General features: G+C 62.2%; 5 protein-coding genes across 5 annotated transcripts; 3 read left to right on the forward strand and 2 right to left on the reverse strand.

Annotated features, from left to right (window-relative positions):
• Positions 1-153: 153 nt before the first annotated feature.
• On the forward strand, positions 154-1,666 carry RHTO_00136 (uncharacterized protein; the record flags this gene model as incomplete). Its single annotated transcript, XM_016413820.1, has 6 exons — positions 154-509; positions 750-876; positions 966-1,038; positions 1,105-1,118; positions 1,185-1,442; positions 1,505-1,666. The coding sequence occupies 6 exons, from the start codon at positions 154-156 to the stop codon at positions 1,664-1,666; spliced, it is 990 nt and encodes a 329-aa protein (XP_016276827.1).
• Positions 1,667-2,216: 550 nt separating this feature from the next.
• RHTO_00137 (uncharacterized protein) lies at positions 2,217-3,701 on the forward strand (the record flags this gene model as incomplete). The annotated part of the gene is made up of 3 exons (XM_016413821.1): positions 2,217-2,640; positions 2,694-3,383; positions 3,442-3,701. The coding sequence occupies 3 exons, from the start codon at positions 2,217-2,219 to the stop codon at positions 3,699-3,701; spliced, it is 1,374 nt and encodes a 457-aa protein (XP_016276828.1).
• Positions 3,702-3,882: 181 nt separating this feature from the next.
• On the forward strand, positions 3,883-8,029 carry RHTO_00138 (WD40 containing SNARE-dependent exocytosis protein; the record flags this gene model as incomplete). Its single annotated transcript, XM_016413822.1, has 9 exons — positions 3,883-4,024; positions 4,151-4,216; positions 4,335-4,611; positions 4,679-6,109; positions 6,163-6,698; positions 6,756-7,248; positions 7,307-7,551; positions 7,619-7,880; positions 7,942-8,029. The coding sequence occupies 9 exons, from the start codon at positions 3,883-3,885 to the stop codon at positions 8,027-8,029; spliced, it is 3,540 nt and encodes a 1,179-aa protein (XP_016276829.1).
• Positions 8,030-8,108: 79 nt separating this feature from the next.
• RHTO_00139 (structural protein MDM1) lies at positions 8,109-12,539 on the reverse strand (the record flags this gene model as incomplete). The annotated part of the gene is made up of 7 exons (XM_016413823.1): positions 8,109-8,198; positions 8,258-8,346; positions 8,406-8,587; positions 8,645-9,126; positions 9,182-11,089; positions 11,150-11,283; positions 11,336-12,539. The coding sequence occupies 7 exons, from the start codon at positions 12,537-12,539 to the stop codon at positions 8,109-8,111; spliced, it is 4,089 nt and encodes a 1,362-aa protein (XP_016276830.1).
• A 286-nt stretch (positions 12,540-12,825) lies between these two features.
• RHTO_00140 (uncharacterized protein) lies at positions 12,826-13,720 on the reverse strand (the record flags this gene model as incomplete). The annotated part of the gene is made up of 3 exons (XM_016413824.1): positions 12,826-12,903; positions 12,967-13,022; positions 13,093-13,720. 3 exons carry the CDS (start codon positions 13,718-13,720, stop codon positions 12,826-12,828), a joined length of 762 nt encoding a protein of 253 aa, XP_016276831.1.
• Between the last annotated feature and the right edge of the window lie 55 nt (positions 13,721-13,775).

Genomic DNA, 13,775 nt, shown 5'->3' on the forward strand with positions numbered 1-13,775 from the left:
TGTGCTTTGCCAAACATTCCTCGTCTCCGCTTCGTCTGCTCGTTCTTCGCTTGGTCTTACCTCGTCTCCACATCCTCTACGTGCTGCGTCTGTCCGCCGCTCACCTTCCGTCACTCGTTTCACACCCACCCTCGTCGCTCCTTTTCAGCAAACATGCGCACCGTCTTCGCCGTCGCTTCCGTCGCGACCCTCGCGTCTGTCGCCACCGCCCAGTCCATCACGGGCTACGGTCGCTTCTCCTGCACGACCTTCGTTGGAGGCGTCCCGACTGCTGGTACGCTCCTCCGCCTCCTCGTCGCGGACTCCGCTGTCGGTCACAACGGACTGACCTCATTGATTTGCGATGCAGACCAGTCGCTCTGCACTGGCCTCGTCTCGCCGGGAACTGGCCTCGGCGGAGGCGCCCAGGGAGACTCGCCCGCCCCGGTCGGCGCGACTTGCTCGCTCGAGATCGAGACGGGCAACTACTTCTGCGGCATCGCCGGCGCTCCCTGCACCGCCAGCACGCAGTGCGACAACGGCTTCTGCTCGTCCACGGGCGGCGTTCCCGGAACCTGGTACGCACCCGCGATTCTGACTTTCAGACCGTCGCCAGGACTCACCGAAGCCTGCCTCGTTCCCCTGTCTCCTCTTCGACTCTTTCAACCCATTTCTACTCAATTCTCCTCTCGACAACCTGCCTGTCATTCGCCGTCCTGTCTCTGCCCGCACACTCGGACCTCTCCGCCGCGCGCGCTCCCGTCCCACAGCCAAGGCGGTTTCACCCAGGCTTGCGCCAACAACGACGCAAACTGCTCGGGATACCTCTACTGCACGAGCCAGCAGCTCACTCCGACTGTTTCGGGAACGTGCGGCGGCCTCGGCGCTTTCTGCCAGGTAAGCTGACTCTCGTAGCGACCCCGGCAGCGACAGCCAGGATACGTCCCACTGTACAGCACGCTGACGCCGCTTCAATCTCTGCGCAGGACTACACCGTTGGCTCCACGACCTTGACCGACGCTCAGAATGAGGTTCTCTTCAACCAGTTCTGCCAGTCGGGTGCGTCGCTGCTCTCTGGTCTCCTGCGAGCGAAGGATCCTGGACTGACACTTTGGCCTCGCATAGGCTACTGCGGCTTCGTACGCACTCGCAGCCGTCGTGTCGGGCGGTTCATTAAATACTGACCTTTCGTTCCGCACCCACAGCTCACCGGCAACTGCGAGACGCACGCCCTCCTCGGCCAGGACTGCTCGTTCGACCCCGAGTTCGCCTGCGCGACCGGCCTCACCTGCACGACCGACACGACCACTGGCGCCCAGACTTGCACGATCGCCAGCGCTTCCGCTCGTGCTCGTACCCGCGCACGTCGCTCGGGCGACCTCGCTCGCCGCAACGTCTGCCCGTCGTCGCACTCGGCGTGCACTGTCCCGGGAGCCAAGGGCTTCGAGTGCATTGACACCTCGGTGCGTCGCTTCCCGCTCATCCTTCACCCGCTCGTTACTGACCGCTTTCCTCGCTCCACCAGTCCAACATCGAGCAGTGCGGTGCCTGCGCGTCGGAGGGCGGCGTCGACTGCACCCAGATCGAGGGTGCTGCCGCCGTCGGCTGCGTCGCCGGCGTCTGCGAGATCTGGTCGTGCGCCGAGGGCTTCACCTACAACGAGGCCAAGGGCGCCTGCATCGCCTAAGCGCGTACACGACCTTCTCGCCTAAGGTCTGCTCCTCGCCGCCTTTGTCGGAGGTCGTGCGGGGAGGCTACCTACCTCTCCCACTCCTTCGATTTTTCCCGGCGACCCGTCGCGCCTCTACCGGCAGCACGGTCTCCTCCCCTTTCTTAGTGTGACTCCTCCGCAGTTGTCAGTCTGAAGCTCGAGTTGGAACGGCACAGGTTGTATCTGCCGTCAGAGCGAGAGTCCGCCTGAACAGGAGCAGCCCTACATGCGACCAAGGAACGCGTTACTGCATAGACAGGACGTCCAGCAGCAGTGGACGCTGCAATCGGATCGCTAGCTGATGAGGATTGAGCGGGAGGAAGAGAACAGCGAGGAGAGCTGGACAAACGCTGGCTGAGCGGCGTGCCCCTCCATCGACAAAACGTAGCTGGTTAGACCGGCCTGCAGCCTTCCATAGCGCAGTCATCGCTGGAGGTTGAGCGAGACCCTCCCTCTTGTCTCCTCGCAGGTTGAGCCCGACGCCTTCGCCGTCCTCGCTCATTGGCTGAGCAGGACACGTTGGAAGATGGCGCAGCTTCAGGGACTCGACCAGCCAGTGCTCGAGCGCATCTTCGCCTTCGCTGGCGGCCTCACATCTCACGTCTGGCCCCAGCCAGACTATGCGACCCTCAAGGCGTGCGCGCTCGTCTGCCAGCCGTGGCGGTACCCAGCTCAGTCTGTCCTCGCCAAGCACGTCCGCATCGCCAGCCCGGAAGCGATGCAGGCGATCCGCTCGCGCGAGGCAAAGAGGATGCTCGCTGAACACCAGACGCTGGTCCTCGAATCGGTCTACCAGTGGGGCATAGACACGTACTGGCTCCTCGACAGGTTCCCGGATCTCAAGGCGTTCCGCATCGACTACGATCCGCTGCGAGGGCGGACGGATGGCCAGGCGGAACGGGACGAGGAATGGTTGACCTGGGACGTTCTCCGGCATCCGTCGCTGACTGGTGCGCGTGTTGTACCGTCTTATGAGGATTCGGAGCTAAACCCATCTCCGCAGGCATCACGCACCTGTACTGCAAGGCCGACTTTCAAGAACCCGACGATACCTCCCTCCTCACCTTCCCCGTCCACAACCTCCTTCTCGGCTGCGTTCCGTTCGAGCACTGCCCTGCGCTACACAAGGCGCTCTTCTCTGGCTGCAAGAAGACCCTCAGCACAATCTCGCTCGACTTCAATCAGACCTCGCCTAAACCCGCGCTCGACAACCTGATCGAGGAGTTCCAAGCAGGCGTTGCGACGACGCTCGAGCACCTGCATTTCACGAACAAGCCCAATATCAACTTCCTAATGTCGCTGCACTCGAAGATGAACGCATCCAAGATGCCCTTCCTCTACTCGATCTCGTACCCTCTCCTCCCAAACGCCCTCGCGCCCTTCAACATCCTCGCCCTCGCCGTCGTCAACAACGGCACCTCGCTCGTCGAGTTCGCTCTCGTCGAACCGCCCAACGAGCCGCCCGCATCGGAGGAAGATCACGAGCGCCTCGTCCTGAAATACCTCGCGGCGTTCGGTTCCCGCCTCGACTCGTTCAACATGATGGCGCGCAAGTTCCGCTTCCGGTTCCCGCGCGTCTGGCCGGCGAGGTTCGTCAAGACGCCCGAGATCGCCAGGTTCTTGGACCGGGCTGGAGCGCGAGGTTGCGATGTTTGGTGCGGTGCCGAGCAGCGGTTCGAGTCGACCGCCAAAGGTGCGTCCGACCTCTTCCTGCCTTCTTGCTTGCCTTACTCACATTCGCATGTGCGCAGCCATCGAGAAGCGGAAGGGCAAGCGCGTCGCGAAGGGCGGCGCGGCCGAGGAAGACGAGGAGGAACCGACAACTCTCGACGCCGTCCAGCGGGCCCTACAGCAGGCAGGTGCATCAGCGTCCTCGTCCTCCCACGCGCCGCCTGCAGTCCATCCTCCCTTCTCGACTCCGCCCATCTCGAGCGCGGCCAAGGGCAAGGGGAAGGCTGTCAACGGCAAGGGCAAGTCGGTGGACAAGGGGAAAGGAAAGGCGCGGGCTTAGCGGATCATCGTCCATGGCATCTATCCTTATTGGCCATCTCTTTCAGCTCGTTCGCGTTGTGGTCGTCGGGCTCCACCTTCGGGAACAAGTTGACCTTCGTCTCTTCGCTCGATTCGCTTGTGACGTCTCGCTGCTGCACTGAGGGCTCGCTTGGCAGCTTCTCAGCCTACTGAGACTTGTCATGTTCTCGTCCAAGTCGCGCAAAGCCGTCGAAGCCGTGTCTGTACTCGACCACACTCAGCAACTTCGGACGCCGAATGGATGGGCACTGGGACAGCTGGCCGAGCTGGGCATCGGCGGAGAGCTCACTGCCATGGCATTTGGTGCGTCTGACGCTTTTCCACACGCCCAGCTGTTGCACAACGACGACAGACTTACCGAGGCTATGCCCATCTCTCTCACCTCTCTCCCTCGCCCGCCAACAGACCCTGTACAGTCTTTGCTCGCAGTAGGGACATCAGCAGGTCGTCTCTTCGTCTTTGGCGCACCGGGCGTCCAGGTCGAGTGGGATGTCGGTCTGCCAAGCAAGATTCGGCATCTCGCTTGGAAGAGCGGGTCGGGCTTTCTCTGCGTTGTAGGCGAGTCTCTCTGCTTCGGCAGACACAGAACGATGTACTGACCATGCTTCAACAGACGCGAAGGACACCCTCTACGTCTACGACCTCCAGCGCATCGAAAAGGGTCGTCCGCATCGCGATTCGTCCCTTTCGCTCCGCTCGACCGTAATCTGCGTCGAAACCTCCGCCTCGCACTCTTTCCTCTTCCTCGGCTGCAAGGATGGGACGGTCGACGTGTACGATATCGACCGCGGCATCCTCGCTCCGCATGCTCGCATCCCGAACCTTTGGCTCGTCCAGGAGGAGATCTTGCGGAGAAGCGGCGTGCCCGACGCACCTTCACGAAGACACATGTGAGTGCCTGACGATGCATTGGAGGTGAAGCGGGAAGAGCGGGCTGACCTTTCCACCTTTCCGCAGTCCCGTCTGTACCGACATCAAGGCTCACCCGCTCGACCTCAACCTGCTTCTCGTTGCGTACGAGGGCGGTGTTGCGCTATGGAACATCGCGACGCGACAAGCCGACCGGACGTGGGAGTTTGTCCTTCCGCCAGGCGCAGCAGGAGGAGGAAATGACACGGAGGAGACGATTTTCATGGAGCGGCGACCGGCAGTCACCTGCCTTGCCTGGCGACCAGACGGACTCGTCTTCGCCGCAGGACACGAGGACGGCTCGCTGAGCTTTGCGGCGACGGCGGACGACAACCCGATCATGATCCGCACGCTCGAGCGGGCGGACGTCAATAAGGCGACGGAGGAGGATCTGTTCGGCTGGTCGTCGCAAGGCCAACCTGGGCAGCGTCAGCCGGCGAACCGCGAGCCGATCTTCCGCCTTGCGTGGTCGGGCTTTCCGCAGGAGACGTACCTCTCGCAGGCATTCGCCAGCATGGCCGGGCCGTCCTCGCCCACTCTACCGTCGTCTCCTTCGCTCACGGAGCAGAAGGCCGACTTGCACGGCGGGACGCTGTTGACCGTCATGGGCGGCATCCTTCCCTCAGATCCAGTTGGCATCCACGTCCTCGAGTTCCCCGCCTACGTCGCTCCGACCGCAGCCACCGCCAAGTCGGGAGGTATCCCTCTCGCCGTCCGGGAAGCTTTACGAGAGTCGATCTCGCCCGTCGCTCACCATCTCTACCCTACGCCTGCACCTCCCGAGGACTTCCTCCTTCTCCCCCGAAGCTCGCCTCATTACGGTGGCGCCTACGACCCTTCCGCCATCATCATCACTTCCGGCCGCGACTCACGCTGCCCCGTCCCTCCAGCGCCGCACTCGAGCAACTCGATCGAGGCTTTCACCTTTCCGCCCACCAACTCCCGCGCACCTCGCACCCTCTCTCTCCCTTCAGCGCTCTCTTTCTCTGGCAGAGACACCTGCACGTCCGCAAAGCTCGCCATTGTTGGCTCCCTCTCATACCGTCACCTTCCTCACCAGTTCGACATTTCCGAGGAGACGGCCGAACGCATCCCGCTCAAAGGCGGTCACGCCAGTCCTCTACCTCGACCGAATCGTCGAGGGCCGCCTCCGACATCCGGCGACCAGCCTCCTCGCATCCTCATCACTACGCACATCGACCTGAGCGTTCGCTTCTCGGACGTCTCGACGCACGTCCTCTGGGGCCGCAAGCCGGAGGACAGTAGCGACCCGCGGACTGAGCAAGACTTCCCGCGCCCCCTTCGACACCTCGACATCGATGTCAAGGCTGCGCTGGCGGATCCTCGAGCGGCAGGTCTTGAGGCGGCACGACTGTGGAAGGCGCGACCTTGGGAGCTCGAGATTGACAAGGTCGAGCTGGCAGAGGAGAACCTCGAAGTCGCAATCAGCCTGTCGACTGGCGATGTGCTCGTGCACCGGTGAGTTCAGCCGCCGTTCGCATTGGGGGTAAATGCTGATGGCTCGTCTGCAGTTTCGCTTACGGCGAGGTACCCCGCGAGCTCGAGCAAGACCGCGCCGACGCCGAAGCAACCCTGGACGACACGGTTCAGGGAGCTTTGCGCGACATGAACCTGGACACAGCGAATCCGGTTCCGCCTCGGCCTCCCTTCGGCTCGACCAGCCAGCAGAGCCGTCAAGGTGCTTTTGCGCCAACCTCCTACTCCGCCGACATGGACCCTCAGGACCGCTACATCAACCTCACAGGCGCCGCCGTACCGCGACCCGACCTCGACGGTTTCCGCCCGATCGCAGCGTTCGCCTTCGCATCAACTTCGTCTGCGAGCGGGATCGCATCGAAGAGCTGCCTCGCGTTCAGCAACATCGGCTTCCTTGCCGTCTCAAACGACGCGACCCTCATGGTCGTCGACATGCGCGGGCCGGACGTCCTTCTTGTCGATTCGGCTGGTTCTGGACGGTCAGTCGCGTCCGACAAGGGCAAGAGTAAGGCGAAAGTCGACAACTCGCCCGTTACGGCCTTGACGTGGACAGTCAGCGCGATTGGAGAAGGTGAGTCCTCAGTTTGCTGTGATTAATCGTCTCAGACTCAACTGGCACCCCCTGCAGACCACGACCGCTCGCCTCGCCTCATCGTCGCGCAAGCGTCCGGTCTCAGCCGCATCTTCGAGCTCGCCAACGTCAGCGGATCATGGCTGATCAGCGACCGCTTCGCCTCCGTCCACCACGACAGCACTCGCAACACCTTCGCTACCTTTGTCCTCGACAAGCGCGGCAACGAGCTTGTCGCTGACTCGCAGAACCTGCAACTCGCGCTCAATCAGCAGGCCACCTACACCTCCCCCGACAATATCGACCCCGTCGGCGCCTTGACGAGTCTCTGGATCACGGTCGCTCCTACGACGCTCGCCTGCTTCTACAACGTCGATGGCCCGAAGACTGCCATGTACGACGACGAGCACGGCCAGTTTGAGCGAGCAGCCATCGTGCGCGCTCAGGGCTGTACAGCGCTCGCTGTCCAGTCGAGAAACTGCATGCTGCACGTCTTCTCGCTTCCCGACCTCCAGCAGGTCGCGCGCTTGCGGTTCGAGGCGACTCTGCAGTGCGTTCGGTCAGATTTCGGTGCTTTGTTCGCGCTCGCTGACGGTCCTCGAGCGTAGCGACTCGGCAGGCGTCTTCCACATTGCGCCAGATGGCGACTTCGTACAACTCCTCGACCCTCTCAACGTCCGACTCGGCACCATCCGCGATTTCTATCGCCCCGCCTTCCCACCAAATGTCGTCGCGTACGACTCGTCGATCGCGATACCTGCACAAGTCAGCGCTTTGCAGTCCGTCGGATCCGCACTAGGGGCTTGGTTCGGTGCGCAGAAGGTGTACACGGGCGCAGAGATCGACGGAATTCGTGCGTCCTTCCGTTCCTTCGATGGCGTCGAGCGACCGGCAGCCAGCTGATCGACGCGAACGTACAGTTGGCGGCACGACCCGTCCTCCTCCGAAGAACCGCCCAGCTGCAGGAGCTCCTCCACCCATTGTCGCTGCTACTCGCCAAGCAAAAACGGCCTCCTCGTCCGGCTACATCACGCCCACCCAGACGCAGTTCCTGCAGGGGGCGAGCGAGTCGGCGCGCGACATCATGGCCAAGACGAGCGCGGCTCTCGAGCAGCGCAATGAGTACCTGGGCTATTTAGGCGAGCGCCTTGGGACGATGGCGGACGATGCAGCGAAGTTTGCGTGAGTTTCCTCGTCACCTCCCTAGCGTCTCGCCGCGTGTCTGACACTGGAGCGTTTGCAGGAGCGAGACGAAGCGCAAAGCGCAGCAAGAGGCGGCGAAGAAAAGCATCGCCGGTGGCTTCTCGTCTCTGTGGAAGAAGGTTCCGTAGGAGCGGACGCTTGCGATGCATTGCGATAAACGAAAGGGTTGGTAGAAAGAGAGGGTATCGCGAAAGAGGGTATGCGAGGTTACGCGAGGAAGAGCGGTCGCGCCTTTGGCTCATTGATCTCGGGAAAGACGACGGCGAAGATCTCGTCTGCGATGCCGTAAATGAGGTGCTGGATGATGACTGCTCATCAGTAAAGCTCTTGCACGCCGTAGAGGCACAGAGGCCCACCTTGTTGAGGCGCTTATTCTGCAGGACGGAGAACAGTCGGCGAGCACCTTGCTTGGCATTGTGTCGTCCGATCAGGCTGGCGGCGACGTCTGCGACAAAGAATGTTCAGCTCTCGCAATCGCGACGCGCTGGGGGGGAGTGGACGGACCAGGCAGGAGGTCGGCAAGCTTGCGACTCGCTGAGGCCTTGGTCGCAGCTTTCTCGGCCGCCGTTCGTGGTGATTCCTTCGGCTTGAGCTCGCCATCCGGCCACATGCCGTTCTGTAAAGCCGCGACGTAGGTGGCGAGCTGAGGCGGCGCCAAGAGCAGCTTGATGGAATCGCGGAATTTGCTGAGGAAGGCAGAGGCGGTCAGCCAGGCGCGGAGAAGCGATGACGAGCCAGCTCACCGTTCGATCGTGCCGCCGAGGACCTGTTGGAGCACGATGAGGATGGCTTGTCGCCGCAGCCAATTATTCTTCTCCTTGAGCTCGAAGATGGTGACGAAGAGGTCACAGATTGGCGCGGTGAAGTAGGTCAGGCCTTCGTCGCCAGGACGTTCGACGCCCGGAAGATGGGAGACCGAGTCTGCTAGCACCTGTCCGACGAGATCTTCGTCCAGGACGGAACCCGCCGCAATGCCGGCGAACTCGGCAGCCTGTTGAGACAGCCGGTTCACCATCTGCTCGACCATCGAGCTCGTCGAGGTACCGAGAACGTCGTCGATGCCGGTCGTGAGGCCGCGGTACAGCGAACGAACGAGACCCTGGCCGGGGAGAAGCGGCGGGACGACTCGGCGCGGAACGTCGCTCTTCGGCAGCGCGACTGTCTCCTTCGACAAGAAAGATCGCAGTTCGTCGCTGACACAGACAGCGGGGACCTTGATGACATTCTGGGCCGCGACATGATCAGTCCGGCGTATCGTAGGTGGACAAAGTAACACGCACCTGCAAGTAGCGCTCGAGACCGACACGGCGCTGCTCGATGAATTCCTTGCTCCAGGCGCCGACGAGTCGCTTGCTGGGGAAGTCGAGAATGCATGTCGATGGGAACTTCTCCTTGAGCTTGTTGTACAGCGAGAGAAATTCGCTGTAACGGCGAGTCGTGATCCAGCCGCTTTGAAAGGCGCCCTCGTCGGTCAGAGTGTGAACCTCAATGAGATACAGCTGAAAGGTCGCGCCCGAAGCGGCCGCGCTGGCTTGGCCGACCGTCGTGGCGGGAATGGTGATTCGAGTGCGGCTGGGCGAAAGCTCGTTCTGCGCCGCCTGCGACTCGAGCTGCTCCTTCTGAAACGTGGCAGCTCGGATTTCGCGCCGCAGGCTTTCGCGAGACTTGACGAGCACCTTGAGCTCCGAAGCAACCCCAGTAAGTTCCGCCTTGCGGATCAAGGCGTCGACAACGATTTCCTGTTTCCGCAGCTTCTCAAGCAAGTCGGCGAGGCGCGGAATCTCGGCCGCGAGACTCAGGTTGCCGGAGGCAGGTAGGCTGACGCTGAAGTCGTCGGAGGCCGGTTCTTCGACCAAGTCGGCTCCCGATCCGTCGTCGTCGGCGGCCTCGGTATCGTCGAAGACCGTTCGAGTCGCGGCACGTTGCGGTGCTGTCGAGGAGCTCTGACTGGAAGAACGAGGAGCGGTGGTGAGCCGGCTCGGGAGGTTGGTCGAGGACGAGAGCGCGGGGGTAGCGGGACCAGAGGACCGCGAGGAAGCGTTCGTCGAAGTACGACGAGGCGGCGGCAGCAGCGAGGTATCCCTGAGAGAGGGGAGAGACGTGGTCGACTGGTTCGCCTGCGGCTGTGTGCGACCATCGGAAGCGAGGATAGAGTTGAGGGCTTCTTGGATCGCCTCGATCGTCTGTACCTGGACGAAGTCGTCGTCGGAAGGCGGCGTGACGGTGTCGTCGGGCGTCGATTCGCTGCCGAACAGCGGCGAACGCTCCGTCTCCACCGCCTGGGGCGAAATGAGGAAGTCGAGCGAGTCCGTCATGGCGTTCGATTTGCGCTTTGCTGAAGGGTATGTTGAAGCCGAAGCAATCGTCTCGAGCGAGCCAGAAGAGACCTTGCGCATCGGCTCGAAGGACGAGGTTGTGGCCTCGAAAAGGTCCTGCGATCTTGCTCGGTTGAAGGCCGCATGGAAGGTCACTTGAGGCGGGGCTGTATCCTTGCGCGCCGCTGTTGGCGAAACGAGGAAGCCAGGGGAAGGCGGGCGGGCAGTCGCGGCGTGAGACGAGGAGATGGTGGTTGACAGGGCGGACGTGTTCTGCAATTGCGGGTTCGAACGAGAGCGGGCTCTGCTAAGGCCAGTACGGCCGGCAGGCGTAGGAGGTGTGACGAGGGGCAGAGGAGCTGTCTTTGTCGAAGGCGTCATTACCGATTCGTCGGCGACGGGAAGCGCCGAGAGCGCCTTGAAGTACAGGTCGGAACGGGAGAACGCAGGCGCGTCCTCCTCTTCGAGCAGGGAGAGAACCTCCCTTTGAATCGCGAACAGCGCGTGCCGGACCTGCCTCAGCATCTGCGGCGTCGCGTTTTGCGGGTCCTCCTGCTCGGCGAAGGCCTGCACCGCTCGCAGATGCCCTTCGCTCGAACGAAACGGGTTTCCGACGAGATAGGCCGACCAAATCATCTGGATGTCCTCGAAGGCGGAAGTCGCGGCAGTCGCGAGTGATTCGTCTGACTCGATGCCGTCAAGCGGATCCTTCAGACCTTCGACGATTAGCCAGAACTGCGCTCTGTCGGCGTGGCGGCGACGCTCGAGGAACTCCATGACATAGGTGACCGCGGTCGGATCGACGAGCATGTCGCTGAGCTTGACGGGCGAGTCGAGATGCGAGTTGAGGTTTCCGAGGATGCTGGGCGCCCGCTGCAGGAAGCCACGTAAGCATTCAAGATGCAGACGCTGGCGAGGTGTCGCGGTACGTACCGACAAACCCTGGTTACCGCCGAGCTTGTCTATCCGCTTGTCAATCTTGCGCTTCGCCGTGTACAGCCGCTCGATGAAGTCGATCCATTCCGCGACCTTGACGCCGTCCACAACATCATCGAGCTCCTTGCCGTCTGCGCTCTTCAAGTCAGCAAAGCTCGAAGCGGAGAAAGCGAGCATACGTACCCGTCAGAATCTTCGCCCTCCTGATCTGACCGCTGACGTCGCTCTTGAGCCGCCTCGCCTCTTGCAGCGAGGCACAGCGACCGATGCTCTTGAGCCATGCATCGAACTGGCGCGAACCGGTTCGCACCGTCACGACTTCGGTTCGCCGCTTAGGCGGAGACGAGGCTGCCGAAGGAAGCGTTCGGGCAGACGCAGCCATCATAGTGGATTCCTGCTTGTTGAGCGCCTCGCGGAACTCGTTGACCATCTTCTGGTCGCGAATCGCTGCGCCAGCTTTGTCGTCGATGAGGCGGTTGGCAAAGTCGGGGTCGCTGAGCATCTCGATGATGGGGAAGACAACCGCGCACGCCACGATCTCGCGGACCATGATGCGTACAGCCGGGCTGTCGACCTCGCGCTCGGGAAGGACGAGCGGCAGAATCGCCTCGAAGGTCGAACGGATCCATGCTTCTTCCGCAGGTCGAGAGTTTGGGCTCGCGGCGTCGACTGCGGGGTGAAGTCGCTTCTCCTCCGACTCCTGCGCGTAGCGCGATGCGACGAAGAGGTCGAACTCGTCCGAGTCTGGCGTTCCCGCCCGTGGTCCTCGTCCATGGACGGTCTTCTCCGCGATGTCGAACCGCTCGAAATGCGTCGTCAGGAGTGGCAGGATGCGACCAACGAGGACGTCGGACCAGTCGACCTTTCCGACCCGCGACGAAATGGCGAGAAGCGACTCTCGGATGGTCGCATCTACGGCGTTGGGGAAGACTGGCGAGTCGGAGATGGTCGAGTACCATTTCTCGACAAAGTCGCGCAGGATCAGGTGCAGGAGGGAGTCGATGGCGGCGGAAAGGAAGGGAGGGGCGCCAGGGAACGAAAGTCGATTCGCGGTTGCTGTCGCCTCCCACTTCGCCTTGGTCTGCGTCATGTCCCACGCTGCCGGCGACGTGAACTGCAACGGCGGCGGTCCTCGTCGCCTGCCTGGCCTCAGCGAGAGCAAGCTCCCCTCCCCACTTCCGTCCTGAGAGCCGAACCCGCTGAAACGTCGCTCGTGGACCTTCGCCAGCCACAGCTGCCCTCCCAGCACAGCCACCACACCCGCTACCGCATACAGCAGGAGCCAGGCGAGCGAGACGAGCGGGTTGAGGCCTCGAGCCTTCGAGCCGAGGAGGACGGCGAGGACGACGAGTGCTCCTGCGCCGCGATACGAGAGCTGCGGCGGCATGCAGCAGCCTTTTGGAGTCGTCTCGACTCCGCTCAAGCCAGCAGGGAGGAAGCGAGGTTCGAGGGAGAGGTCGAGGGAGTCGTCGTCCGGCGTCCGCTTCCCCGTTGTCCTGGTCTTTCGAGGCAGTTTTGTACAGACGAGTACGTTGCGCAATCACATCTCAATTGCCCGCCTGAATACGCGCACTACTACCGACAGGGAGATGGCGTAGAGAGGAAGGGAAGAGGAAGATTGGCGAGTTCGAGACGGTAAAACGCGAGATACGTTACAAATGCGATAGGGCAAATCATTGTTTGGAGAGATGGAGAGTGGGAGAAGGAAGGCAGGAGTATGGCGGGGGTGGGGGCGGTCGACGAAGACGGCTCTGTGAGCAAAGCAAGCGAACGGTTAGAGCAGAAGGGCTGCGCAGATCGCATCGAGAACGCACGAGATGTTCTGACTGATATAGAAGGGCGTCAGTGTCGCGGACGAGGTCGAACGAGTCTGGGGCAGATAGGTCGTCAGCTGTGAACTGGTCGACGAGGAAGAGAGAGAGAGAGCGAGAGTAACGCACCACTGGTGATGGACCTGCAGTCTTCATGAAGCCTCTGCAGCGTCACATTCCCTCGCTCTACAGCCAGTCCGCCTGTTTCCATGTTGTCCAGCTCGTCGACAACGCCGTACCAGCGCGCCCTGGTCCTCCGCATCCACCTCCTGCCTCTGCAGCAGCAGCAGATCTCTGCTGGTATACAGCTCATTACGCGAAGGAATAGGCTGAGGCGGTAGAGCGCAAGGGCGGTGAGTGTGGTCGCAGTCGAGAATGCCGAAAGGATCGCGAGGGCGGCGAAGAGTGGAGAGAAGAGGAGGACGACGACGGCGTGTTTCGGCTCGGTACCGGTGAGGAAGGCGGAGAGTATGGCGCAGGAATGGGTGCCGAGCGCATGATTGGGGCTGCAGAGGGTGTCGGAGATGCCGTAGAGGATCTGGACCGCGATGACGACGCCGCACAGAAGGGTGCTGCCGTACGCAATCCAGCGCGCCTTCGTCTTGCGGTCGTACTCAAGCCTGCATGCTTGGACGCTGCACCAGAGCGCGACTTGGGTGACGAGGGCGTTGATGAGGAGGTTGAAGGAGCTGGTTTGGGTCAAGAAGAGGGACAGGACGGCGAGGACGGGCGAGAGGAGAAGTACGAGCCCTGCCATGGGTGTACTCGGCGCGAAGAGAGAGCGCACGAGAGCGTCGACGCGTTGACCGTTG

Source organism: Rhodotorula toruloides, assembly GCF_000320785.1.
Source record: "Rhodotorula toruloides NP11 unplaced genomic scaffold Scaffold1, whole genome shotgun sequence".
NCBI lineage: Eukaryota > Fungi > Basidiomycota > Microbotryomycetes > Sporidiobolales > Sporidiobolaceae > Rhodotorula > Rhodotorula toruloides.